This window comes from Argopecten irradians, chromosome 5, assembly GCF_041381155.1.
Source record: "Argopecten irradians isolate NY chromosome 5, Ai_NY, whole genome shotgun sequence".
Taxonomy (NCBI): domain Eukaryota; kingdom Metazoa; phylum Mollusca; class Bivalvia; order Pectinida; family Pectinidae; genus Argopecten; species Argopecten irradians.
The window spans coordinates 46,009,657-46,037,354 of record NC_091138.1 but is presented as its reverse complement, the minus strand read 5'-3'; the positions used below and the strand labels follow the sequence as shown (position 1 = coordinate 46,037,354).

Genomic DNA, 27,698 nt, shown 5'->3' with positions numbered 1-27,698 from the left:
CTGCACTTGTGTCTATACAGACCACTGACATTGTGTGTCAGACCACTGACCTTGTGTCTATACAGACCACTGCACTTGTGTGTATACAGACCACTGACCTTGTGTGTACAGACCACTGCACTTGTGTCTATACAGACCACTGACCTTGTGTGTACAGACCACTGACCTTGTGTGTACAGACCACTGCACTTGTGTCTATACAGACCACTGACCTTGTGTTACAGACCACTGACTTGTGTCTACAGACCACTGACCTTGTGTCTATACAGACCACTGACATTGTGTCTATACAGACCACTGACACTTGTGTGTCCATAGACACAGACCACTGACCTTGTGTGTACAGACCACTGCACTTGTGTCTATACAGACCACTGACCTTGTGTGTACAGACCACTGACCTTGTGTCTATACAGACCACTGACCTTGTGTCTATACAGACCACTGACCTTGTGTGTACAGACCACTGACCTTGTGTCTATACAGACCACTGACCTTGTGTCTATACAGACCACTGACCTTGTGTGTACAGACCACTGACCTCGTGTCTATACAGACCACTGACCTTGTGTGTACAGACAACTGACCTTGTGTCTATACAGACCACTGACCTTGTGTGTACAGACCACTGACCTTGTGTCTATACAGACCACTGACCTTGTGTCTATACAGACCACTGACCTTGTGTCTATACAGACCACTGACCTTGTGTGTACAGACCACTGACCTTGTGTCTATACAGACCACTGACCTTGTGTGTATACAGACCACTGACCTTGTGTCTATACAGACCACTGACCTTGTGTCTATACAGACCACTGACCTTGTGTCTATACAGACCACTGACCTTGTGTCTATACAGACCACTGACCTTGTGTCTATACAGACCACTGACCTTGTGTGTACAGACCACTGACCTTGTGTCTATACAGACCACTGACCTTGTGTCTATACAGACCACTGACCTTGTGTCTATACAGACCACTGACCTTGTGTCTATACAGACCACTGACCTTGTGTCTATACAGACCACTGACCTTGTGTCTATACAGACCACTGACCTTGTGTCTATACAGACCACTGACCTTGTGTCTATACAGACCACTGACCTTGTGTCTATACAGACCACTGACCTTGTGTCTATACAGACCACTGACCTTGTGTCTATACAGACCACTGACCTTGTGTCTATACAGACCACTGACCTTGTGTCTATACAGACCACTGACCTTGTGTCTATACAGACCACTGACCTTGTGTCTATACAGACCACTGACCTTGTGTCTATACAGACCACTGACCTTGTGTCTATACAGACCACTGACCTTGTGTCTATACAGACCACTGACCTTGTGTCTATACAGACTACTGACCTTGTGTCTATACAGACCACTGACCTTGTGTCTATACAGACCACTGACCTTGTGTCTATACAGACCACTGACCTTGTGTCTATGACCTTGTGTCATACACTGACCTTGTGTCTATACAGACTATACAGACCACTGACCTTGTGTCTATACAGACCACTTAGCTTGTCCTCTGGAAGTGGCGCTCTAAAATCAAACAAGGTACATATTACTGTAAGTCATTCACATAAAATGTTACCCACATGGTGCAGGAAAGGACAAATTGACAAAAAACTCCAAACAGGGTTAAGACAATTACCTGTATAAGGGAGAAGACCCTCCAGTGATGATCTGATGCTGGGGAACTCCGCCAGTTGTTCTTGGGTATATATCTCCAGTACTGAGGACACGACCAGCTGTGCCTCATGGCAGTGGCGACTGTTGGTGTTCCACTGTGCAGCAAACCTCAGCACAGTATCTAAATAAGTGAACAAAAGTTTGAATTCCTCAGTTCAAATACAACATTAAGAAGTTACAATGACTCCTTTGACAGGAATGTCCCTAAAGGATTTGCCATCGACTGTAGACCCCCTATGGTATAAAAAGAGGTTCCCCAAAATGTGACTGTTGTTCATCAAACTTAAGTAAGCTTTAAGCTATTTTGAGCCCTCGCCCCCTTTAAAGCTTCCTTACCCTCGCCCTCAATAAATCTTACTTACTCTTGCCCCCAATAAATCTTACTAACCAACGCCCTATTTATATCTTCCTTACCCTCTCTCTCTATAAATCTTACTTACCCTCGCCCTCTATAAATCTTACTTACCCTCACCCCATATAAATCTTACTTACCCTCACCCCCTATAAATCTTACTTACCCTCACCCCCTATAAATTTTCCTTAACCTCACCTCCTATAAATCTTACTTAACCTCACCCCCTATAAATCTTACTTACCCTCACCCCTATAAATCTTACTTACCCTCACCCCCTATAAATCTTACTTACCCACACCCCCTATAAATTTCCCTTACCCTCACCCCCTATAAATCTTACTTACCCTCACCCCCTATAAATCTTACTTACTCTCACCTCCTATAAATCTTACTTACTCTCACCCCCTATAAATCTTACTTACCCTCACCCCTATAAATCTTACTTACCCTCACCCTCTATAAATCTTACTTTCCCTCACCCCCTATAAATCTTACTTACCCTCACCCCTATAAATCTTACTTACCCTCACCCCCTATAAATCTTACTTAACCTCACCCCCTATAAATCTTCCTACCCCCCTCCCTATGGCTTTATAGGAGCCAGTAACTGACTGTAAAACAAATAATCAAATGTAGTACTTTAGACGATTTCTTTTCATATAACTGAGTGAGATCGAAATTGAGATTAAATCTATTATCAGTATTTGAAAAAAACGAGTCATTCAGATTCTGTATTTTTGAAACAGTTGTCATCTAGAGGAAGTAAAAAATGCAAATAAATCAATAAGAATGTCTCTTCGTTTTGAAAATTTGTGGCCTCATGGCCATCTTACACATGGAATCATTACCTATTTGGTCAATTCGTAGTTTCTCCAGTGTTGTTTTGAGGTCCTCCTCACCCTTGTTTTCCATAAGAATTTCTGTAACACACATTGGTTACCATTAAGAGACTCCCTATAGTTTGCTCATAATGGCGGACAACTTATGTTATTGATAATGTAATGTTTCACAATTGTCTGATGCTTAAAACATCAATATCACGTCCTAAAGAAAGTAAAATTGATTCTTTGTTTGTTTGATTATTTAAATGTCCTATTAACAGCCAGGGTCATGTAAGGACGGCCTCCCAGGCAGTGTGTAGCGTATGTGTAGTGCAGGGTGCGTGTTTTGGGAGACTGCGGTATGTTCATGTTGTGTCTTCTTGTATACATTATATTGACAACGGGCAAACCAGTCTTAGGGAACAATCAGGACTTGTGTGCTTTATATCTACGCCGGGAATTACAGTTCTCTGATGATGTTTTGTGTGTGGATGTGTTGTATGTGGATGTGTGGTATGTGGATGTTTTGACTCTTGATGTTTTGTATGTGGATGTGTGGTATGTGGATGTTTTGTCTCTTGATGTTTTGTATGTGAATGCAGTTTAACCTATTTATGATAAGAATTATATCTTACTGTAGATAGATAGAGAAATGCTACTCTGATATCTGATTACTTACGAGGTCTGTTTATTGTGTAAAGATGTCAAGTAATCATTGTATGACACACATTTTCTACTACTGGGCGCAGCCATTGTTTTAATAACAGCTGTGGAGCTAGCCTATAGCTTAGTTTCATATTTTGTATTATCAGTGCTTCTAGTTGTTGCAGCCGATGTTTTGAATATGAAAATGAAAATAGCCAAATTAACCCTTTTGGCCACACCCCCAAGGGGTTTCATACCCCAAACCCCCGTCCTCATTTGTACAATTTTGAATCCCCACTCCATAAGGATGCCACTATTGCATTATGAATGTTATCTCATCCTTAGTTTCAAAGAAGAAGTCGTTCATATGGCAATAGCCCAATTGTGGGTCAGCCCAACCATCTGACGTACAATTTTCTGTCAGCACCCCATAAGGATACTACCAGTCAAATTTTGTTTAATACTATCCAATGGTTATGAAGAAGAAATCTATGAATAACAGACGGATGATGGATGCCACCTTTGGACCAGATGAGCTAAAATTATTGATAAGTCTCTTAATCATTAATTAAAACAAGAGATCTCAGAAGGATCTTGGCACCCACCAAGAGATTCCAAAGGGATCTTGGCACCCACCATGATTCATCTATGTCTAACAATTGAGAGAGGGATCTTTACTCTACTTTTAAAACCTACATATGGAATTTGAGACAGATCCCTTCAGCACATTTTGAGAAATAGCGGTAACAAGAATTGTGAACGGATATACAGACAACAGACCATGGACAAAAGGCAATTTGAAAAGCACATGGTGATGGTGGACTAAAAGAAGATTGTGTATTAAAAGAGGTTACAGCTATGTGCAAAATTATTTCGAATGTGTTTCCAAAAGTTTGATTGTGACTTGAAATCAGCACATAAACAGAAATCTTGCTCTCTTTTAGTAGTTGTTGACAAGCAAACGGTCCGTTTTTAAATTTTGAAATCCATAACTATGAACAATTCAATTTTAATGGTAAGTTATCACAAAACTAACAAGGCAAAAATCTGACTTATTCAAAAGTTATTAGAGTTAGTAAGTAAAAGCCTGGTGACATAGCTACAGATATAAACTGATACATTCACAGATCACCACACTGGATTAGCTACAGATATAATCTGATACATTCACAGATCACCACACTGGATTAGCTACAGATATAATCTGACATATTCACAGATCACCACACTGGAGAAAAATCTGATACATTCACAGATCACCCCACTGGATTAGTTACAGATATAATCACTCATCTTTCATGGTATTCTATAATGGTCAGCAGCTTTCTGTACAGTAGCTGTTATCTAACGTGGTAACGCTTGGAAGTATTTCTTTATATCTGGCAATTTTTGGACATGTTAATGTACTGGATGTACTGGACCGTGTAAGTGTCTTAGAATGCACTGGACCGTGTTAGTGTCTTAGGATGTACTGGACCGTGTTAGTGTCTTAGGATGTACTGGGCCGTGTTAGTGACAAAGAATGCACTGGACTGTGTTAGTGCCTTAGGATGTACTGGACCGTGTTAGTGCCTTAGAATGCACTGGACTGTGTTAGTGCCTTAGGATGTACTGGACCGTGTTAGTGACATAGGATGTACTGGACCGTGTTAGTGCCTTAGAATGCACTGGACCATGTTAGTGCCTTAGGATTTACTGGACCGTGTTAGTGCCTTAGAATGTACTGGACCATGTTGCCTTAGAATGTACTGGACCGTGTTAGTGTCTCATGATGTACTGGACCATGTTAGTGTCTTAGGATTTACTGGACCGTGTTAGTGCCTTAGAATGTACTGGACCGTGTTAGTGTCTTAGAATGTACTGGACCATGTTAGTGTCTCAGGATCTACTGGACTGTGTTAGTGTCTTAGAATGTACTGGACCGTGTTAGTGTCTCAGGATCTACTGGACTGTGTTAGTGTCTTAGAATGTACTGGACCGTGTTAGTGCCTTAGAATGTACTGGACCGTGTTAGTGACATAGGATGTACTGGACCGTGTTAGTGCCTTAGGATGTACTGGACCATGTTAGTGTCTTAGGATTTACTGGACCGTGTTAGTGTCTTAGAATGTACTGGACCGTGTTAGTGTCTTAGAATGTACTGGACCATGTTAGTGTCTCAGGATCTACTGGACTGTGTTAGTGTCTTAGAATGCACTGGACCGTGTTAGTGTCTTAGGATTTACTGGACAGTGTTAGTGCCTTAGAATGCACTGGACCGTGTTAGTGTCTTAGGATTTACTGGACAGTGTTAGTGTCTTAGAATGTACTGGACCGTGTTAGTGTCTTAGAATGTACTGGACCATGTTAGTGTCTCAGGATCTACTGGACTGTGTTAGTGCCTTAGGATGTACTGGACCGTGTTAGTGCCTTAGAATGTACTGGACCGTGTTAGTGACATAGGATGTACTGGACCGTGTTAGTGCCTTAGGATGTACTGGACCATGTTAGTGTCTTAGGATTTACTGGACCGTGTTAGTGCCTTAGAATGTACTGGACCGTGTTAGTGACATAGGATGTACTGGACCATGTTAGTGTCTTAGAATGTACTGGACCGTGTTAGTGACATAGGATGTACTGGACCATGTTAGTGTCTTAGGATTTACTGGACCATGTTAGTGTCTCAGGATCTACTGGACTGTGTTAGTGTCTTAGAATGTACTGGACCGTGTTAGTGTCTTAGAATGTACTGGACCGTGTTAGTGCCTTAGAATGTACTGGACCATGTTAGTGCCTTAGAATGTACTGGACAGTGTTAGTGCCTTAGAATGTACTGGACCATGTTAGTGCCTTAGGATGTACTGGACCATGTTAGTGCCTTAGGATGTACTGGACAGTGTTAGTGCCTTAGAATGTACTGGACCATGTTAGTGCCTTAGGATGTACTGGACTGTGTTAGTGTCTTAGAATGTACTGGACCGTGTTAGTGCCTTAGGATTTACTGGACCATGTTAGTGCCTTAGAATGTACTGGACCATGTTAGTGCCTTAGGATTTACTGGACCATGTTAGTGTCTTAGGATTTTCTGGACCATGTTAGTGCCTTAGAATCTACTGGACCGTGTTAGTGCATTAGAATGCACTGGACCGTGTTAGTGTCTCAGGATGTACTGGACCATGTTAGTGCCTTAGAATGTACTGGACAGTGTTAGTGTCTCAGGATTTACTGGACCATGTTAGTGCCTTAGAATGTAATGGACCGTGTTAGTGACATAGAATGTACTGGACCATGTTAGTGCCTTAGAATGTACTGGACCGTGTTAGTGCCTCAGGATCTACTGGACTGCGTTAGTGCCTTAGAATGTACTGGACCATGTTAGTGTCTTAGAATGTACTGGACCATGTTAGTGTCTCAGGATCTACTGGACTGTGTTAGTGCCTTAGAATGCACTGGACTGTGTTAGTGCCTTAGAATGTACTGGACCGTGTTAGTGCCTTAGAATGTACTGGACCGTGTTAGTGCCTTAGAATGTACTGGACCATATTAGTGCCTTAGGATTTACTGGACCATGTTAGTGTTTTAGAATGTACTGGACCGTGTTAGTGCCTTAGAATGTACTGGACCGTGTTAGTGCCTTAGAATGTACTGGACCGTGTTAGTGCCTTAGAATGTACTGGACCATATTAGTGCCTTAGAATGTACTGGACCGTCTTAGTGCCTTAGGATGTACTGGACCATGTTAGTGCCTTAGAATGCACTGGACCATGTTAGTGCCTTAGAATGTACTGGACCGTGTTAGTGTCTTAGAATGTACTGGACCATGTTAGTGTTTTAGGATGTACTGGACTGTGTTAGTGCCTCAGGATGTACTGGACTGTGTTAGTGCCTTAGAATGCACTGGACAGTGTTAGTGCCTTAGAATGCACTGGACCGTGTTAGTGCCTTAGAATGTACTGGACCATTCAACAAACCTTTCATTATTTTGAGGACCCTGAACGGCTGCTCCAGTCGGATGGCTAATATAATGGCTTTCAGGAACTTCTTTTGCTGAATAAGGTTTGATAAAGTTTGTTCACTGAAATAAAATAATATGAACAGTCAACATCATTACCCCAGAAAACAACAGTGCATATATATAGAGGTACTTCAAAATAATTCTGTGAATTCCATGAAGGAAAGTTACAAAGAAACAGAACTTATACATCGACCCCCTGTAACCATTACCATGATAGCAATTATTAATATGAGTTTTAGCCATTTTACAAAAACTGCGTATAGTGATCTTGTTACCATGGCAACCAAAGATTTTGGAATGTAAATCTTTGCTGCACATTGACATATGGTTGCCAATATTATCTCAAAATTGCAGTAGGGTTTTGCGATCTCTACATAAAGACTAGAGAGACATCCCAACTTCCACATACACACCACCCCCTAGATTGTCCACATTGTGGTTGTCTAGATTCACTGAACCAACTTTGTTTACTTTTCGACCCCTTCTATACAAATATGAACTCATTTACCCCTACAATTACATAATACACAGTTCCAGTCTTAGACTCAGAAGAGTCCAATAGTGTCCCCAGGGGTGGAATACCTACTGTAATATAAACTCCTCCTCCTTTGCACGATCTCCATCTTTCTCCTCCTGTGTAACATCCTGTGAAAAAACACACCTTCACCATCACAATTACAGAAACAAAACACATAATGTATTCACAATCACAACTAGAACTGTCGCCAGAGTGGACTAATACCCCCGCTGCACAAATTTAGTAATACCTCCATTAATAAGGAACATTGCAGAACCCTATATTGTTTACTGAACTCCTCTTTATGTCAGGGTTCTGTGTAACAAATTTTGTCAAAAACTTTCAAGTAGTTTAGGAGGAGTTTGCCAGATAGTTGTGTCTAGACGGTTGTGTAACCTACCTTCCATACAATGACAGTTGAATCAGCACCACCAGTGATGTTGTGTAACCTACCTTCCATACAATAACAGTTGAATCAGCACCACCAGTAATGCTGTGTAACTTACCTTCCATACAATGACAGTTGAATCAGCACCACCAGTAATGTTGTGTAACCTACCTTCCATACAATGACAGTTGAATCAGCACCACCAGTAATGTTGTGTAACCTACCTTCCATACAGTGACAGTTGAATCAGCACCACCAGTGATGTTGTGTAACCTACCTTCCATACAATAACAGTTGAATCAGCACCACCAGTAATGTTGTGTAACCTACCTTCCATACAGTGACAGTTGAATCAGCACCACCAGTAATGCTGTGTAACCTACCTTCCATACAATGACAGTTGAATCAGCACCACCAGTAATGCTGTGTAACCTACCTTCCATACAATGACAGTTGAATCAGCACCACCAGTAATGCTGTGTAACCTACCTTCCATACAATGACAGTTGAATCAGCACCACCAGTAATGTTGTGTAACCTACCTTCCATACAATAACAGTTGAATCAGCACCACCAGTAATGTTGTGTAACCTACCTTCCATACAGTGACAGTTGAATCAGCACCACCAGTGATGTTGTGTAACCTACCTTCCATACCATGACAGTTGAATCAGCACCACCAGTAATGTTGTGTAACCTACCTTCCATACAGTGACAGTTGAATCAGCACCACCAGTAATGTTGTGTAACCTACCTTCCATACAATAACAGTTGAATCAGCACCACCAGTAATGTTGTGTAACCTACCTTCTATACAATGACAGTTGAATCAGCACCACCAGTGATGTTGTGTAACCTACCTTCCATACCATGACAGTTGAATCAGCACCACCAGTAATGTTGTGTAACCTACCTTCCATACAATGACAGTTGAATCAGCACCACCAGTAATGTTGTGTAACCTACCTTCCATACAATGACAGTTGAATCAGCACCACCAGTAATGTTGTGTAACCTACCTTCCATACAATGACAGTTGAATCAGCACCACCAGTAATGTTGTGTAACCTACCTTCCATACAATAACAGTTGAATCAGCACCACCAGTAATGTTGTGTAACCTACCTTCCATACAATAACAGTTGAATCAGCACCACCAGTAATGTTGTGTAACCTACCTTCCATACAATAAGAGTTGAATCAGCACCACCAGTGATGTTATGTAACCTACCTTCCATACAATAACAGTTGAATCAGCACCACCAGTGATGATTTGGTTCTCCTGTTTGTTACTACACAGGGCCCAGACTTTATTTTCGTGTTCATCAAACGTCTTCACACACTCGTTATTTTTTATCGTCCAGAGTTTCAGGAGGCCATCAGAGCCACTGTTAACAGATGGTAATGGTACATGATGTTTACAGTACATAGTCAGTATCTTACAATACAAGGTTTATTTTGGTGCGAGACTTAAGAAAGCTGAGATGACAAGGCTTTGTTGAGTCATCTCAGCTTTCCATGTCAAGCACCAAAATACACTTTGTATTGTAATATCACTGAAACAATATTGAACACTCAACAATACTTAACAAGATATCCCAGAGGGATCTTGGCGCCCACCAAAGAATGATCTATGTCTGACAATGGAAAGAGGGATCTCTTCTCTGCTTTTCAAACTTTGACTTACTACATGTATAAATGGAATTTAAGATATTCCTTTAGTACAGTCCCAAAATGCAATATGCACAACTTGGGCTCGAGGGGGAAGATCCCTCCAGTTGTTTCTGAGAAATAGCCGAAACAAGAATTGTTAACGGACAGAAGGACAAACAGACAGACCACCAACCTGTCTATGAAGGCAACAACCTGTCTATAGTGACTGTTTGTCTGTCTTTATCGCAGTCCCTATAGGACAAGGTTTGACTGAATATACAGTAAAAACTTTCATAGCAAACCCTCTGGCTCCAACAAAATTACACAGAGTGTTCACAGTAAACATGTTTGACTGTATATTCTATAATTAGCATAGACTTCTTCTATACTTGGAATTTTTACTGAGTGATGAATGGCAAAAGAACTTGACTTTTTTATATAATGAAGTTAGAAGGTGACATGGACATTTGTATGGTGTATATCAACTTACCAAGACATTAACTGCATTCCTCTTGTAAGAAATATCACTCTTAACACAGAGCTATTATGTCCTTCAAATGTCTGAAAAGAGAAAACATATTTTAACATTTAATTTGATATTACACTAACATTGAATCTGATATTATACTAACATTGAATCTGATATTATATTTACACCAACATTGAATCTGATATTACACTAACATTGAATCTGATATTATATTTACACTAACATTGAATCTGATTTTACACTAACATTGAATCTGATATTATATTTACACTAACATTGAATCTGATATTATATTTATACTATCGTTGAATCTGATATTACACTGACATTGAACCTGATGTTTCACTGACATCGAATCTGATATTATAATTACACTTACATTGAATCTGATATCATACAAACATTGAATCTGATATTAAACTAACATTGAATCTGATATTATATTTACACTAACATTGAATCTGATATTATATTTACACTAACATTGAATCTGATATTACACTAACATTGAATCTGATATTATATTTACACTAACATTGAATCTGATATTATATTTACACTAACATTGAATCTTATATTACACTAACATTGAATCTGATATTATGTTTACACTAACATTGAATCTGATATTATATTTACACTAACATTGAATCTGATATTACACAAACATTGAATCTTATATTATATTTACACTAACATTGAATCTGATATTACACTAACATTGAATCTGATATTATATTTACACTAACATTGAATCTGATATTATGTTTACACTAACATTGAATCTGATATTATATTTACACTAACATTGAATCTGATATTATATTTACACTAACATTGAATCTGATATTACACTAACATTGAATCTGATATTATATTTACACTAACATTGAATCTGATATTATATTTACACTAACATTTAATCTGATATTACACTAACAATGAATCTGATATTACACTAACATTGAATCTGATATTATACATACATTGAATCTGATATTACACTAACATTGAATCTGATATTACTGTATATGTACATAATTTATACTTACTTTAAATCTGATATTACTGTATATGTACATTTATTTATACTTACTTTAAATCTGATATTACTGTATATGTACATTATTTATACTTCCTTTAAATCTGATATTATTGTATATGTACATTATTTATACTTACTTTAAATCTGATATTACTTTATATGTACATTATTTATACTTACTTTAAATCTGATATTACTGTATATGTACATTATGTTGCTATTTCTACTATATTAAGTAACCAAAGCAAAGTGAGGGTATAACTAACACCCAAAACGTGAATATGTAAATATAAGCATTAAAGTGACTTCCCATGGTTCTATGGTCTACATCCATATATTTACATTTACTTGTCACTTCTACTATATAAACTAATCAAGGCAAAGTGAAGTATATGACGATATAACTGACACCCCAAACGTGACCATTATGACGTCACTAATGTTGACGTGGTGACGTCAACTCATCACCGTCAAAATGGCTGTTCCATCTTGTTGATTAAATCGTCGTTGATAAACAGTTGTCCTGGTCTAGCATAAACAATATTAATGCATGTAAAATTCCCATGGTTCTATGGTCTACATCAAAATAGCTAGCTTTACAGAAATCACACCATGCTTACCATCCTACAGGAGAAATCAGACAGTGACCAAATCTTGATAGTGCCATCGGCTGATGATGTAGCTAAACACTGCAACAAAATGCATATAGAAAATTTTAGAAAAACAGCTATATTTTATAATATTGACAGTGAGATGATGTCTTGACATGAAGAATGATATTTTTATAATATTGACAGTGAGATGATGTCTTGACATGAAGAATGATATTTAAATATCTGTTAATGTATGACATGACACCTGGCCAGATTTAGTTACAATCCATGCTAATTAACAGTAAAAGCTGACCTGATCGACAGGTGAGAATTGAAGACACCAAATCCCTCGTCTGTGTCCTCTCATCACGCCCAATAGCGACAAGTCATTTGTGTTCCAGACCTGAGAATAGAAATAACAAGAGGTCCATGGGTCTTGACGATCATCTGATTATTGACACGATATACAGCACAGTCAAAATATACAGTAGAGCAAAACAGCTTTGTATCAATACAAAAGGAATCAAATAGATTAAAAAATATTCACCTTTTCTTCAACTAACGATTAAAGGATTGTATACCAGAAATTCTTCAGAAGTTGTATGTTTCTGTTATATTTGAAAGCTGTGAACTTGAATGAAGATCAAGGTAATTCTTTTCAAAAAACATAGTAGCCCTTTATCCCAGCATGTCACAGGCCCAACATCATATCTCTAGACCTCTTTGTTATTCACAATAAGTCATTTCAAGATTTTATTCTTTTTGATGTGAAATCAAGTACCTTGATAGTTTTGTCCTGAGAACCTGATGCTATGAATTTGTCATTTGGCGCCATGGCAACGGAATTGATGTCCTTGTCATGAGCTTTTTCTGTAACCTTGGAATGGAGACTGACCATGGTTTGTACATTTAGTTCCTCAGGAATATCCCATACCTTCAATGTACTGTCTTGTCCACCGCTCACCAGGGTTCTTGCATTTAACCTATAACCACAAACCTGAGAGCTCACACAAACAACACGTCTGATCCTGAGAGCTCACACAAACAACATGTCTGATCCCGAGAGCTCACACAAACAACATGTCTGATCCTGAGAGCTCACACAAACAACATGTCTGATCCTGCATACATGCCATACCTCCCGGCGTGAGACAAAACCTCACGTATTTTAAAGCCTTTTATTGTCTCCCGGCAGGAGAGTCTAAATTCCCGATTTCTATAAACCCCTCCGTTTTATTTTCGTTGCCACATTTGTGTACATGCTAGGTTAATTTTAGCACGAGAGTAACCACTCCCTGACCCCCTGACCAACACCCAAGTGGCCCTAATTAGCAGCCTTGGGCTATTTCCACCTTGGCTTGTGGTGTCACTTTCACTCACGTCTGTGTATTACGTAAACTGAAGTCAAGCAGCCGATCGGCCGCCTAGAAAACAATCAGCTGGCCTTTCAATAAATTTTATGACTACAGCTAGTGAGCATTACAACAAAACAAATACTGCTTACAACTGTGAATGATTTACTTACGTTTTTAATGTTAAATAGGCCTATCTGTATTTGATGGATGTCACAAACTTTGCAATCGTAATGGCCGCCATTTTGGGTAATTGTAATAGATGATCCGGATTTTATAGAATTTCCGGATTTCCTAATAACCACGTTTTTAAAAATGGAAAAAGTATTATTTTCTTAGAATTCCCGTGTGAATTTATTTTTAGAAAAAAATATATTAATAATAAAAAAATTATCAGTAGTAACTGAATCTAAATAAATAAAATTAAAAAGAAATTTACTTTTTTTCTCTCTCAGATTAAATTACATTTTGAATATTACTGAACGATTCTGTTTTTTTTTTTTAATTTAGTGCTTGTAAATTTTGAACTTAATCTAAGTTAATTATCCGTTATTGTGAAAGATTATTAAAAAGCCAAGTCTAATATTTCGAACAATAAAACTGCTCCAGAACTGGGTGTATATAGGGATGTGACTACTTTTGCAAAACCACACATTCCTTTATTTCAGTTAAATTCAATATGAATTCAGAATTTCATCATAAAAAAGCAGATATTTAATTTATTCATATATGTCGCGCGTATACCTCCCTCTTTTGAGACCAAAATCCCTCTAAATGGTTATCAATCTCCCTCTCCACCCCTAGAAAAATATGGCATGTATGATCCTGAGAGCTCACAAAAACAACTCGTCTGATCCTGAGAGCTCACACAAACAACATGTCAGATCCTGAGAGCTCACACAAACAGCATGTCTGATCCTGAGAGCTCAAACAAACAACATGTCTGATCCTGAGATCTCACACAAACAACAAGGAAGATTTTCAGAGCTGACCTTAAGTTTCTAGTTTAGCTATTATTAACAAACTTAGAATGAGCATAAAATCTGTTGTTAGCAAACTTGGATAGGGTCTTAAGCTTCAAATGAGATGTTGCTAAACATCAATTATATTAAATAATTTGAAACCATGAAAATAGACAGTATAAAATATTTTGATGAGGACAAAGTTGTAAAATAGGAGGGCACATTGAAATATAAAAGGACAATATCTAACGAAACAATGCTTACCATGAGAATGCAATGGTATTGACAGCATGTGTGTGACCTTGGCCTACTGCTACACACTTTACTTTGGCAGTGCTGGGATCTATCTTCCATAGTCGTATGCTGTTGTCCTGGAACCAGATTATATCCAGGTAAATATTCAACTTTTATTGTGAATCAAAATGAAACTAGAACTGTTGCCAGAGTGGACAACTAATACAGCTGCACAAATTGAGTAATAACTCCATTAATAGCATTAAAAGGGGACATTGCAGAACCCAACATAGTTAACTCCCCTTTATGTCAGGATTCTGTGTACCAATTTTATCAAAAACTGTTATATATTTTGGAGGAGTTTGCCGGACAAAGTTGTGTCTACAGACAGGCAGACGGACAACCTGATTCCAGTATACCCCCACTTAACTTCGTTACAAAGATGGCCTCCCCTGCATAACATCCTATTAACAGCCATGGTCAATCGAGGATGTCCACCCCTGTATTCAATGTGAAGTGTGTGAAAGCCTGTATGTTTTCGGAGGCTGCGGTATATAAGTGGTGTGTCTCATTATTTTATAGGGGAACTCTTGTTACAGTGCTTTCTCAATAAATCATGCTGTCAATGTACAGTTCGCCAGATAGGTCATTACAAAAAGACAATCAATTGAGGTTCATCTTAATAAGGGGGTTTCGAGATCCCAAAACGACGTGGGTAAAGTACAATTTACCGTCGATCAGTCCCACCATCCGGTGAGTATGACCCATTCTTTTGATGTGATTTTTGCGACATCATAAGGTGGGACTAATCAAAGACAAATCGTACTTTTCCCACATCATTTTGGGATCTCTAAACCCCCATATTAGCCTGGCATAATACGTAATAAAGTGTATGATGTCAAACAAATATTGTAAGACATCAAACAAATATAGTAAGACTGACCTTAGAAGATGAAGCGATGAGGTGTTGTTTGTGGTGTACACACACGCTGAGTACAATGTCGGAGTGGCCGTGGAGGATCTGACAGTTCCAGGAATCCATCTCAAACACTTTGAGGTGCTGACTGTTGGTGGCCATGACAAGGTGAGTGTCGTCCAGTAACTGTAGGTCCAGCACTTCATCTGTGTAGCCGCAGAACTAAAATCACAACACAATTAATGGGTCACAATACATACAAATCATTCAGTTATTGGTCACAGCATATACATACTAATGGGTTTTTTGTCACAAAACATACAAATTCATGGGGGTTTTGTCACAAAACATACAAATTCATGGGGTTTTTGTCACAAAACATACAAATTCATGGGTTTTTTGTCACAACATATACATACTAATGGGTTTTTTGTCACAAAACATACAAATTCATGGGGTTTTTGTCACAAAACATACAAATTCATGGGGGTTTTGTCACAAAACATACAAATTCATGGGGTTTTTGTCACAACAAATACAAATTCATGGGGTTTTTTGCCACAAAAGCTACAAATTCATGGGTTTTTTGTCACAACATAAACATATTCATGGGTTTTTGTCACAAAACATACAAATTTATGGGGGTTTTGTCACAACAAATACAAATTCATGGTTTTTGGTCACAAAACATACAAATTCATGGTTTTTTGTCGCAAAACACACTAATTCATGTGTTTTTTTGTCACAACACATACAAACATGGGGTTTTTGTCACAACATATACATATTCATAGCTTATTCATAACAAGAGGCAGAAGGGCCTTGCAGTCATCTGACTTATAATTGACACAAAACAGCATAGTCACAGTGTACAGTAGTGGCTAACAATTAAGGGGATACAAGGAACTCCTTAGTTTCTGAAACAATTTGATGACAATGAAAACCTTAAAAGGAGGTAAAGGTTATTCACTTTAACAAACTTCGTAGTCTTTAATTCTAGTATGCTACAGGCCAAATATCAAGTCTCTACGTTAATGACAAGAAATTGTTTAAAAATGTTTAGCCTATTTGACCCCTGTGACCTTGAATAACGGTCATTCATTTGAACAAACCTGGTTCACTTTATCCCAGAATGCTGCAGGCCAAATAAAAAGTCTCTAGGCCTCTTAGCTATTAACAAGAAGTCTTTTAAAAGATTTTAGCCTATTTGACCCCTGTGACCTGGAATAAAGGTGAAGGTCATTCATTTAAACAAACTTTGTAGATGAGAAATTTACAGATGGCACATGGCACACAACCCACCCTATATATCAAAAGTATCACACCATCAGATGGCCACACAGTCAGATGACCATAACGTCAGATGACCACACAGTCTGATGACCACACCGTCAGATGACCACACAGTCAGATGACCACACGTCAGATGACATCATGACCACACCATCAGATGACCACACAGTCAGATGACCACACAGTCAGATGACCACACATCTGATGACCACACCATACGATTACCACACAGTCAGATGACCACACAGTCAGATGACCACACATCTGATGACCACACCATCTGATGACCACCACACCATCTGATGACCACACCATCTGATGACCACACCATCCGATGACCACACAGACAGATGACCACACCGTCAGATGACCACACAGTCAGATGACCACACCATCAGATGACCACACAGTCAGATGAACACACAGTCAGATGACCACACAGTCAGATAACAACACAGTCAGATGACGACACCATCAGATGACCTACCTGTTTTTGTGGCTGTAGTGAGTGGATGTCCAGCAGGTAGATACTGTGGTCAAACGTTACTACCAGCACCTGTTTCCTTGCCTGGCAGTAGGACGCCTGTAAGATACTCTGCTCCTCAGATGGGTTGATATTCTTCACTGCCTTTGTTTTTGTCTTCTCCAAGTTCCATACCTTCAGCACACCTTTGGAAGAAATGTTACGTATATAAAATCATAAAATTATTAAATACAATCTGTTTTTAAAGGACACCTATGCCTTAACATTTCTGATATTTTCAGGACAAGAATCACATGCTTGTTTACACATGCTTATTGTGGAATTCAATTGAATGAAATTCAATTCAATTGATTTAAACAAGGAAAATTTGTGTAGAAAAAACTGCCCAGACCCTAACACTGTGAATTGAATTACTACTATATATATATATATATATACATAGTTTCATCCCTTACTAAAATGAATGGAGCTTCCATCTTGGATTCCGGATTGACCCGAAAAGAACAACACTCAGGTAATTTTCAGCTTATTCACACCAGAGAACAAGTTATAAATGTGTTTTCAAGATGGCGAGTGTGGTGACCATCATTTTTGTTGCACCTCCTACAGTTGGAACTTAAGAAGAAGTTTAAAATGTGAAAAGACAGCATAAGACACACAATATATAGTCCTTTGTAAAGTTACCTGGAGTACAAGTCCTTTTATTTATAGACTAATTTTGTATTAAAATGGATTTTAAATAATATTGAGAAAGAGAAAATTCTTGTAACTTTTACTAGCAGTGACCATTGAAGCATGCTATATTTGTCAACAGCAGCTTCCAGTAAAGTCTAGAAGGGTGATATTTTCTATTCTGTCAATTATCAAATGTTTTAGGGGCCGCAGTGGCCAAGTGGTTAAGATGTCTCGACGTATCACCACAAGCCCTCCACCTCTGGGTCGCGAGTTCCAATCCCATGTGGGAAAGTTGCCAGGAACTGGCTGCTGGTCTATGGTTTTTCTCCTAGTACTCCGGCTAAACTAATAAAACCCAGTTTTAGACCTGCTAGATCACGCACTTGTATATGTTGTTCTCCAAACAGACAGAAAAAGTAAATTCATGCATGGTTTCTGTTTCACAAAGTTAAACAAATTATACAAAGATAAACTTGTGACAAAATTGGACACTGAAACACATGGAACACAAAAATTGGTGTTGCAACTAATAAGCAAATAACTAACAAATATGCTATTTCGAATCAGTTGCATTATATAACATGTTTTTCAAAGAGTGCCGACATTTTTTTTCAATTCATAGATCAATGATGCAAGCTTTTTCATTAGTTGCTTATTATGTAAATGCCAGCAGTTGGGCACTTCATTTTTAACATGAGATCTGCCAAGGGTTTCAGGGAGATTATTGTGCAGATATAATAATCCCTTGGTTAGTGAAGTTAGATCAGAAGACAAATGTGTTTTTAGTGCAAAACTCATGATTCATAGTTTATAAAACCAAGACAAGAGATGCCAGAGGGCTTTTGGCGCCCATCAAAGAATGATCTATGTCTGACAATGGAAAGAGGGATCTTTTCTCTGCTTTTCAAACTTTGACAACATATGACATTTGAGATCTCTTCAGTACTTTCTGAGAAATAAAAATAATCATAATCCAATATGATGGACTGTCAACCATCGTTGCCTGGGATCCTACATATGAAATTTGAGACACACCTGTGACCTTGAATGAAAGTCAAGGTCATCCATCTGAACAAACTTGGTAACCCTTCATCCCACCAAGTCACAGGCCCAATATCAGCTCTATAGGCCTCCTAGTTATTTACAAGAAGTCAATTACAGATTTCAGTCATTTGACCCCTGTGACCATAAATGAAGGTCAAGGTCATTTGTTTGAACAAACTTGGTAGCCCTTCATCCCAGTATGCTACATGTCTAATATGAGTATCCTGGATTTTTTGGTTATTGAGAAGAAATCTTTCGAATGAATTGTTCACAGATATCGCATGGAAGGTAGCGTATGACAAATGATGAAGCATGATGACTGTAGGTGATCCTGACCCTTCGAGTCAGATGACCTAATAATGGTGCTATTTTTACCTTTGCTACCAGCTGTAAGAAGGTGAGGGGAGTCTTCATCAATATTCAGATCTGGGTAACACTCGCCAGTAGGTAGCAGCATTATCGATTCCACACTCTAACATAAAATACATAAACACATTCATAGTAATATCTAAAATCATGTATAGCCTCAGAATTGCCTCCGTAGCTTAACTATTAATGTTGCTTTTAAGGCTGAAAAATAACGACACTTTATGAACTACCTTAAAGGTCTAAACATAAACTGAAGCGACTTTTAATCTTTAAATTGTAAAAAAAATGAGTTTGATAATGTTTGTTGAGAGGCCAAAGTTATAGGCAAGTGTATCTAAATCATTATACAGAAAGTGTTAACCTGATACTTACCTCTAAAACAGGGAAAGTTTTGATAACCTTCAATTTATCAACATCCCACACAGCTACTGTGCTATCTCTACCGGCACTGAAAAGAATCAAAGTACTGAGAGGTAACATCACTCTACAAAACCAGCTTTAAGTACACAGGTTGATAAGCACATATACTGGATTAATTTTGTTTAAAACCAACTGAACAAACCTTCATGATATGAAAATTTGGTTTTGAAATATTTCCAGAAAGAGCTCAAATTGGTCTCTCAGTATACCCAACAATGAAGGTGGAACAGATACTGGAGGCAACTTAAAATATTTCATCTATTAATAGTAACCCTTTAAATCCACTCATTAAAACATACAAGCTGTCTTCATTAGGTCGATCAAATCCGTATAACAATATTCCGTCTTTGCATATGACAGAGTTAGCTCCCTTGCAGGTAGGTATCGATTGTGGACATCATTATTTTGTTAGCACAATTCACGCTGTTTTCTCTGAAAAGCATGACGTTACGCTTGCAAACACAAGACGCCACAATATATACCTACCTGCAAGTGCAGATAACTCTGTAATAAGCAAATTCGGAATAGAGAGGTAAAGCCTTATCAACCACCTCTGTATTATTCTGCTTATTAAGACAACTTTCCTAGGGTTTAAAAATGATTATTTATAAGATAATTTGACCATGTTTAAGACTGATTGATTGAATATAGAGACTTAACTATTCCCTTGCTCCTTGTGTGGTATTTATAGACAGTAGTGACAGTATCTGTACACATCAACTCTTCATATAGGTTATTTACATGTAAAACATTGATTGCATGTATAAGAAAAAGACAGGTAACATGACTTACCTGTATACACAGACAGGTAATATGACTTACCTGTATATACAGACAGGTAACATAACTTACCTATATACATAGAAAGGTGACATGACTTACCTGTATACACCGACAGGTGACATGACTTACCTGTATATAGACGGGTGACATGACTTACCTGTATACACCGACAGGTGACATGACTTACCTGTATGTAGACAGGTGACATGACTTACCTGTATAATGTATGTCCATCCTCGGAGAAACACAAACAGGTAACTACACTGACGTGTGCCTCCACAGCAGCAATACATGAACTAGTCCTTAGATCCCACACTCGCACTTTGTAGTCATCTGCTGCTGAGAAAAGCTGAAGTTTGTCAGCGTCAGGATGAAACTCTACAACACTGTAAGTAAACAATAATGTTTTGTTATCATCATGGGTCATCTATCATCATGGGTCATTTATCATCATGGTTCATCTATCATCATGGGTCATCTATCATCATAGGTCATTTATCATCATGGGTCATTTATCATCATGGGTCATCTATCATCATAGGTCATTTATCATCATGGGTCATCTATCATCATTGGTTATTTATCATCATGGGTCATCTATCATCATTGGTTATTTATCATATCACATTAATCATATTAAATTTATTATATGTTACATTTATCATGTTATATTTATCATATTACATCCTTGCCAAATCTCCCTATTTTGGAGGGAGACTCATGATTTTGAAACCCTATTTTAAATCCAAATTCTTTAATAATTGAAATGTAAAATATCTGACTATACCATCAGAAAGAACAGGTCAAAATATGCAAAACTCTACCTTTAATTTCTTCATAGGGAGTTACTTAGTAGATTTTCTTGAGGTTAAAAGTTTAAACACTTGAAATTACCCCAATGGGAATTATACATACCTGATAACAGCAGAGCTAGCACAGCCCAATCTTATACATACCTGATAACAGCTGAGCTAGCACGGCCCAATCCTATACATTCCTTATAACAACAGAGCTAGCACGGCCCAAACCTATACATACCTTATAACAGCAGAGCTAGCACGGCCCAATCCTATACATACCTTATAACAGCAGAGCTAGCACGGCCCAATCCTATACATACCTTATAACAACAGAGCTAGTACGGCCCAAACCTATAAATACCTTATAACAGCAGAGCTAGCACGGCCCAATCCTATACATACCTTATCACATTACAGTAGAGCTAGCATGGCCCAATCCTATACATACCTTATAACAACAGAGCTCGCACGGCCCAATCCTATACATACCTTAAAACAGCAGAGCTAGCACGGCCCAATCCTATACATACCTTATAACAACAGAGCTAGCACGACCAAATCCTATACATACCTTATAACAACAGAGTTAGCACATCCAAATCCTATACATATCTTATAACAACAGAGCTAGCACAGCCCAATCCTATACATACCTTATAACAACAGAGCTAGCACGGCCCAAACCTATACATACCTTATAACAACAGAGCTAGCACAGCCAAATCCTATACATATCTTATAACAACAGAGCTAGCACAGCCCAAACCTATACATACCTTATAACCCCATGATGTCCCTTGAGGTTGTGTGTACAGTACTGTTTTTCTATATCCCACATTTTGATAGTAGAATCTGCACTGCCTGATGCCAGTAGAGTAGAGGATTTATCAAAGACCATGACCGACACAGGCGATGTATGGATAGCCTGAAATCATTAATGTAATAATTTCTCTCAAATATAAGTTGTGTTAATTGTTAAAACAACAACAGATACCTTGATCTTAATGGTTACCTGAGTTCTTATACACTATGAAACAAAATTAGAAGCATAGAGCCTTCCTTGCTGATGTTCTGTAACCTTGACTTGAATACCCCATGAGAGAAAGGGCAATTGATACAGTGGGCAATATCCTCACTCTCATATTACCATACTTACAAGTGTTTAGTCGTACAAAGGAAGTCTAAAGTCGGTAAAAATTGTGTTAAGATATCAAGTATAATTTCTTATGAAATAGAAAAATAAAATATTTCATCAAAATTGCTCTACATGCGAAGAAATTAATTTATATTATAGGAATCCTAAAAGTCCTCCCGACTGGCTATGTCTGTGTTGACATTTTCAAGCAGCCTCGCTTTCAAAGAGTTGTACAAATTTATTTTTAGAACTGTGCTAAATTTACACAGGGCTTTCTCATTATTTCAATGGTCAAAACTTGACAACATAAGCAGAGCTTGACAGTCATTTTAGACAGATTTTTTTGCCAGACTATTCACTTTAAACCATACTTTATAGAAAAAGGAACATGCATAACATACTGTTATCTTCTTCAATTGGCCACATGACCCTTTTTTTACCCTTACAATAGATTCATGGTTTTAACCACCCCAGACCCTTACAATGAATTTATGGTTTCAACCACCCCAGACCCTTACAATGAATCTATGGTTTCACCCACCGCAGACCCTAACAATGAATTTATGGTTTCAACCACCCATGACCCTTACAATGAATTTATGGGTTTACCCACCCAAGACCCTTACTATGAATTTATGGTTTCAACCACCCCAGACCCTTACTATGAATTTATGGGTTTACCCACCCCAGACCCTTACTATGAATTCATGGTTTTAACCACACCAGACCCTTCCTCTGAATTCATGGTTTTAACCACCCCAGACCCTTACTATGAATTCATGGTTTTAACAAACCCAGACCCTTACTATGAATTCATGGGTTTACCCACACCAGACCCTTACTATGAATTCATGGTTTTAACCACCCCAGACCCTTACAATGCATTTATGGTTTTAACCACCCAAGACCCTTACAATGAATTTATGGTTTTACCCACTCCAGACCCTTACAATGAATTTATGGGTTTACCCACCCCAGACCCTTACTATGAATTCATGGTTTTAACCACACCAGATCCTTACTATGAATTCATGGTTTTAACCAACCCAGACCCTTACAATGAATTTATGGTTTCAACCACCCCAGACCCTTACAATGAATTTATGGTTTCAACCACCCCAGACCCTTACAATGAATTTATGGTTTTAACCAACCCAGACCCTTACAATGAATTTATGGTTTTAACCAACCCAGACCCTTACAACGAATTTATGGTTTCAACCACCCCAGACCCTATCAATGAATTTATTGTTTCAACCACCCCTGACCCTTACAATGAATTTATGGTTTTAACCACTCATGACCCTTACAATGAATTTATGGGTTTACCCACCCCAGACCCTTACTATGAATTCATGGTTTTAACCACACCAGACCCTTAATATAAATTCATGGTTTTAACCACACCAGACCCTTACAATGAATTCATGGTTTTAACCATACCAGACCCTTACAATGAATTTATGGTTTTAACCACACCAGACCCTTACAATGAATTCATGGTTTTAACCACACCAGACCCTTACAATGAATTCATGGTTTTAGCCACACCAGACCCTTACAATGAATTCATGGTTTTAACCACACCAGACCCTTACAATGAATTCATGGTTAAAACCAGACCCTTACAATGAGTTCATGGTTTTAACCACACCAGACCCTTACAATGAGTTCATGGTTTTAACCACACCAGACCCCTACAATGAGTTCATAGTTTTAACCAAACCAGACCCTTACAATGAATTCATGGTTTTAACCACACCAGACCCTTACAATGAGTTCATAGTTTTAACCACACCAGATCCCTACAATGAATTCCTGGTTTTAATGCAGTATTTTTCATTTCTTGTCACGGTGCCTATCACATGTGTTTTATAGCCTTATAATGTCCCAAGTCTGATGAGGTTATTATCATAATCCTGTTTTACTGTAGATTATATACATGTAATTGATAATATCATTTACATTATAAACAAGAATCATACCTTCCAGGTCCTCACAAGATTGCCTTCCTTCCAATTCCATTGTCTAAACAAAAGATTTTGGGTAGCAAGCAACAAATTCTGCAAAAAAAAAAAAAAAAAACATACACCATGTATCATCGTGATCTGTGAGCTGTATATGTTATACCTATAAGGGAAATATAAGACTCAGTAATATGTAGATAAGATTGAAGGATAGGGATATTCTACTTGAGGGTGACAAAATAATCTAAAATCCGGGATCTTTTTCTATTTTTCTCTTTGTCAAATTCAAATTTATTATGGCCACTGTCTGCAATGTTGTGCTTGGATTCATTCCAAAAGGGATATGGAGAACTCCAAAATAGCTGTTTATCGGTCAGATCACAAAATGAAATTGGCAAAACTATAGGAATCAAGAAGAACCAACATATGAAATTTCAGAGTGATCCCTTTAGCACTTTCTGAGAAAAAGCAATAACAAACTTCAATCCAAGATGCATATCTTTCAGTCATCTTTTTATTCAAAATTGCAATATATAATGTACCACTATGGGGGAAAGGGGAATTCTACATATGAAATTCGGCACAGATCCCTTCAGTGCTTTCTGAGAAGAAGCAGTTGATCATCTTGTTGTCATCAAACCAGTTCTTATGGAAACAAGATTAGTTAGTTTTACTCTTATATGCCAGAAAACCCCATGGCTGTGAAATGTATGTAAAATGTTTAAACTTGCTCGCTGTCCGCCATTACACATTGTGGTCAGACGTCAGACGTCATGTATACCAAACCCTGGCCGTTGCTCGTGGGGTAATTCATCTTTGTTGAAAACTACTCAAATGGCTCTTACAGTAGTGAGTTTACCTTATTTGGTAAATTGTCTTGCCTAGAAAAGCATTTCATCAATTCGCATTTCATCAATTCCACAGTTGTGATGTATTTCATTTGTTCCATGTACGTGACATTGGCTCGGATATTGTTACAACTTACATATAACAGGGTGTAGGGTTTACAATAAATTTATTACCTGCCTCTGCCAGGGATCGTACTCGGGACCTCTGGATTACTAGTCTGACGCTCAACCGATCGAGCTAAAGAGAAGTTCTCTGTAGCCAAGCGATATATTGCGGCTAGTATTGACCAGGGTTACATACTCCCCCTCCAGAAATGAACTCGTCCGCGAGTTTCCAGGGGTCACAACGATTCCTTCGCAGGTATCGTGAAGTATCATTCCCGAGTCCCTACATGGGCGCCAATGTAACAGGGTGCAGGGTTTACAATAAATTTATTACCTGCCTCTGCCAGGGATCGAACTCGGGACCTCTGGATTACTAGTCTGACGCTCAACCGAACGAGCTAAAGAGAAGTTCTCTGTAGCCAAGCGATATATTGCGGCTAGTATTGACCAGGGTTACATACATATTATACATTCTTAATCGTATTACTATACCATTTGGAATTTCAACGGTATCAATCAAAATACTGAACACAGATGTGAAATGTGACAATATTTTATGCTATATGTTTCATAAGGAATGTAGAAAAATACATTAATGCCATGTTTTGCTTCGTGGTTATGTAATACAATTAGCCCGACTGAATTGTCCCTTTAAAGTTTCTGAATAAACCATCATAATTAATGGTCTCAGCAACATACCTGATCATCCGGTGTTACACAGAATCCACAAATGTCCTCCTCTTCCTTCTGAAATATTTTACAAAAACTCACATAAATCCCGATATTTTACTGGCATAAATACAGTTGTTAGATTGTAAATTGTTGAAATAAATATTTATTTAGCACCTAGAACCTTTGTTTTGAATTTAAAATACTTTTCATGTATCACTGTATTGAAAATTTGCATATGATAGAAAAATTTTGTGAAGAAAGAACCTCAATATCAAGTAATGGGGAAGAGGAAGGGTAAAATCCTGTTGACTATAGTCGACAATGTTATGGAATGATCGAGTTACACGAATACTTATTTCAATATATTTATTGTATTTCGTTTGCAACATTCACACATCTACATTTTTCATTTTGGAGTAGAGTTCCGTAAGCGCATTTGCACGTTACAAACACACATGCATGTATTTATCTGTGTCACTGCAGTCTGTAGATTGCATGGTAAAAATCAGAATTTCACAGAAAATCATTATTATATATTTATAACTCTAACAACTTCTAACTGACCCCTTACTGACAGACATTGCCCTGAACACCAGTAATACTAGATGGTACTTACTTCTCCAACAGAGAATTTTGTCTGTCCTGTTGCTATCTCTATCACCTGTACTTTGTTACCACATCCACAGAACATAAACTCTCCATCGCCAGAGATCTGGAAACAGAAGGAAATTGTGATATCAAGATTTATTATGAGACCTATATTATGTGTAAATATCAAAAACAAACAAAAAATCAGCAATATGATAAATGGATAATTCAAATTATCGGAATCAACTGAAACCTGTGTATGAAGTTATGATCGAACTGCAAAACAATGTATGTTAACAAAGCTTTCTGTAAAATAAAAATTATTTGTATAACTTCACAATGCTATTCTACTGAATAAAATTATTGTACCTGTATTCTTCCTCCAGTGTAAAATGCTTCATATTTCCGTAGCACATCAAAGCTGTAAAATATGAAAATTCTTAATTACATATTTTATAATAATTACCAACATTTTTGCTAAGACGATTATCATACATTGTTTTTAATACACAAACACATGGAATACAAAATACAATATTCATCAAATAATTTTAAGCTATATTCAATACATTTCGTGATGTAATGAACTTAGATGAAGTGGCTAAGTGATAAATGCACAACATAGCTCTGTTTATAAATTGGTGATCTCTAGATCTTTTCTAAGTGAACTCATACTAATCGTTTTTAAGACGAAAAACTGTTATCGCATCTTGTGTGACTTATTGAATCACTTGCTTTGATTTAAGATTTGCCATTGCAGCAAAGTAGGCTAATATGTGGTTATGTTGTGATCTGCATGTCCCTCGAGTTCTCAACACGTGCACGGAAGTAAATCTTAATAAGG

General features: G+C 37.9%; 1 protein-coding gene across 1 annotated transcript; it reads right to left on the bottom strand.

Moving 5' to 3' along the window:
• Positions 1–1,530: 1,530 nt before the first annotated feature.
• On the bottom strand, positions 1,531–27,682 carry LOC138324458 (transducin beta-like protein 3). Its single transcript, XM_069269522.1, has 22 exons — positions 27,590–27,682; positions 27,224–27,275; positions 26,883–26,978; positions 26,294–26,341; positions 24,660–24,737; positions 22,316–22,464; positions 20,955–21,125; positions 19,909–19,984; positions 19,543–19,639; positions 17,452–17,633; positions 15,699–15,893; positions 14,786–14,892; positions 12,989–13,190; positions 12,521–12,610; positions 12,235–12,303; positions 10,570–10,640; positions 9,658–9,814; positions 8,108–8,166; positions 7,478–7,581; positions 2,910–2,981; positions 1,669–1,827; positions 1,531–1,556 (listed from the first exon to the last, which is right to left on the bottom strand). Exons 1-22 carry the CDS (start codon positions 27,607–27,609, stop codon positions 1,531–1,533), a joined length of 2,280 nt encoding a protein of 759 aa, XP_069125623.1. The 5' UTR covers positions 27,610–27,682.
• Positions 27,683–27,698: the final 16 nt, after the last annotated feature.

Excerpts from the sequence above, each read along its gene's own strand:
- LOC138324458 (XM_069269522.1), bottom strand. The coding sequence starts at position 27,609 with ATGGCAAATCTTAAATCAAA. Across the intron at positions 19,985-20,954 it reads GATGGACATACATTATACAG|TGCCGGTAGAGATAGCACAG; the intron begins GTAAGTCATGTC and ends GATTCTTTTCAG. Across the intron at positions 13,191-14,785 it reads AATACCATTGCATTCTCATG|GTTAAATGCAAGAACCCTGG; the intron begins GTAAGCATTGTT and ends TTGTGGTTATAG.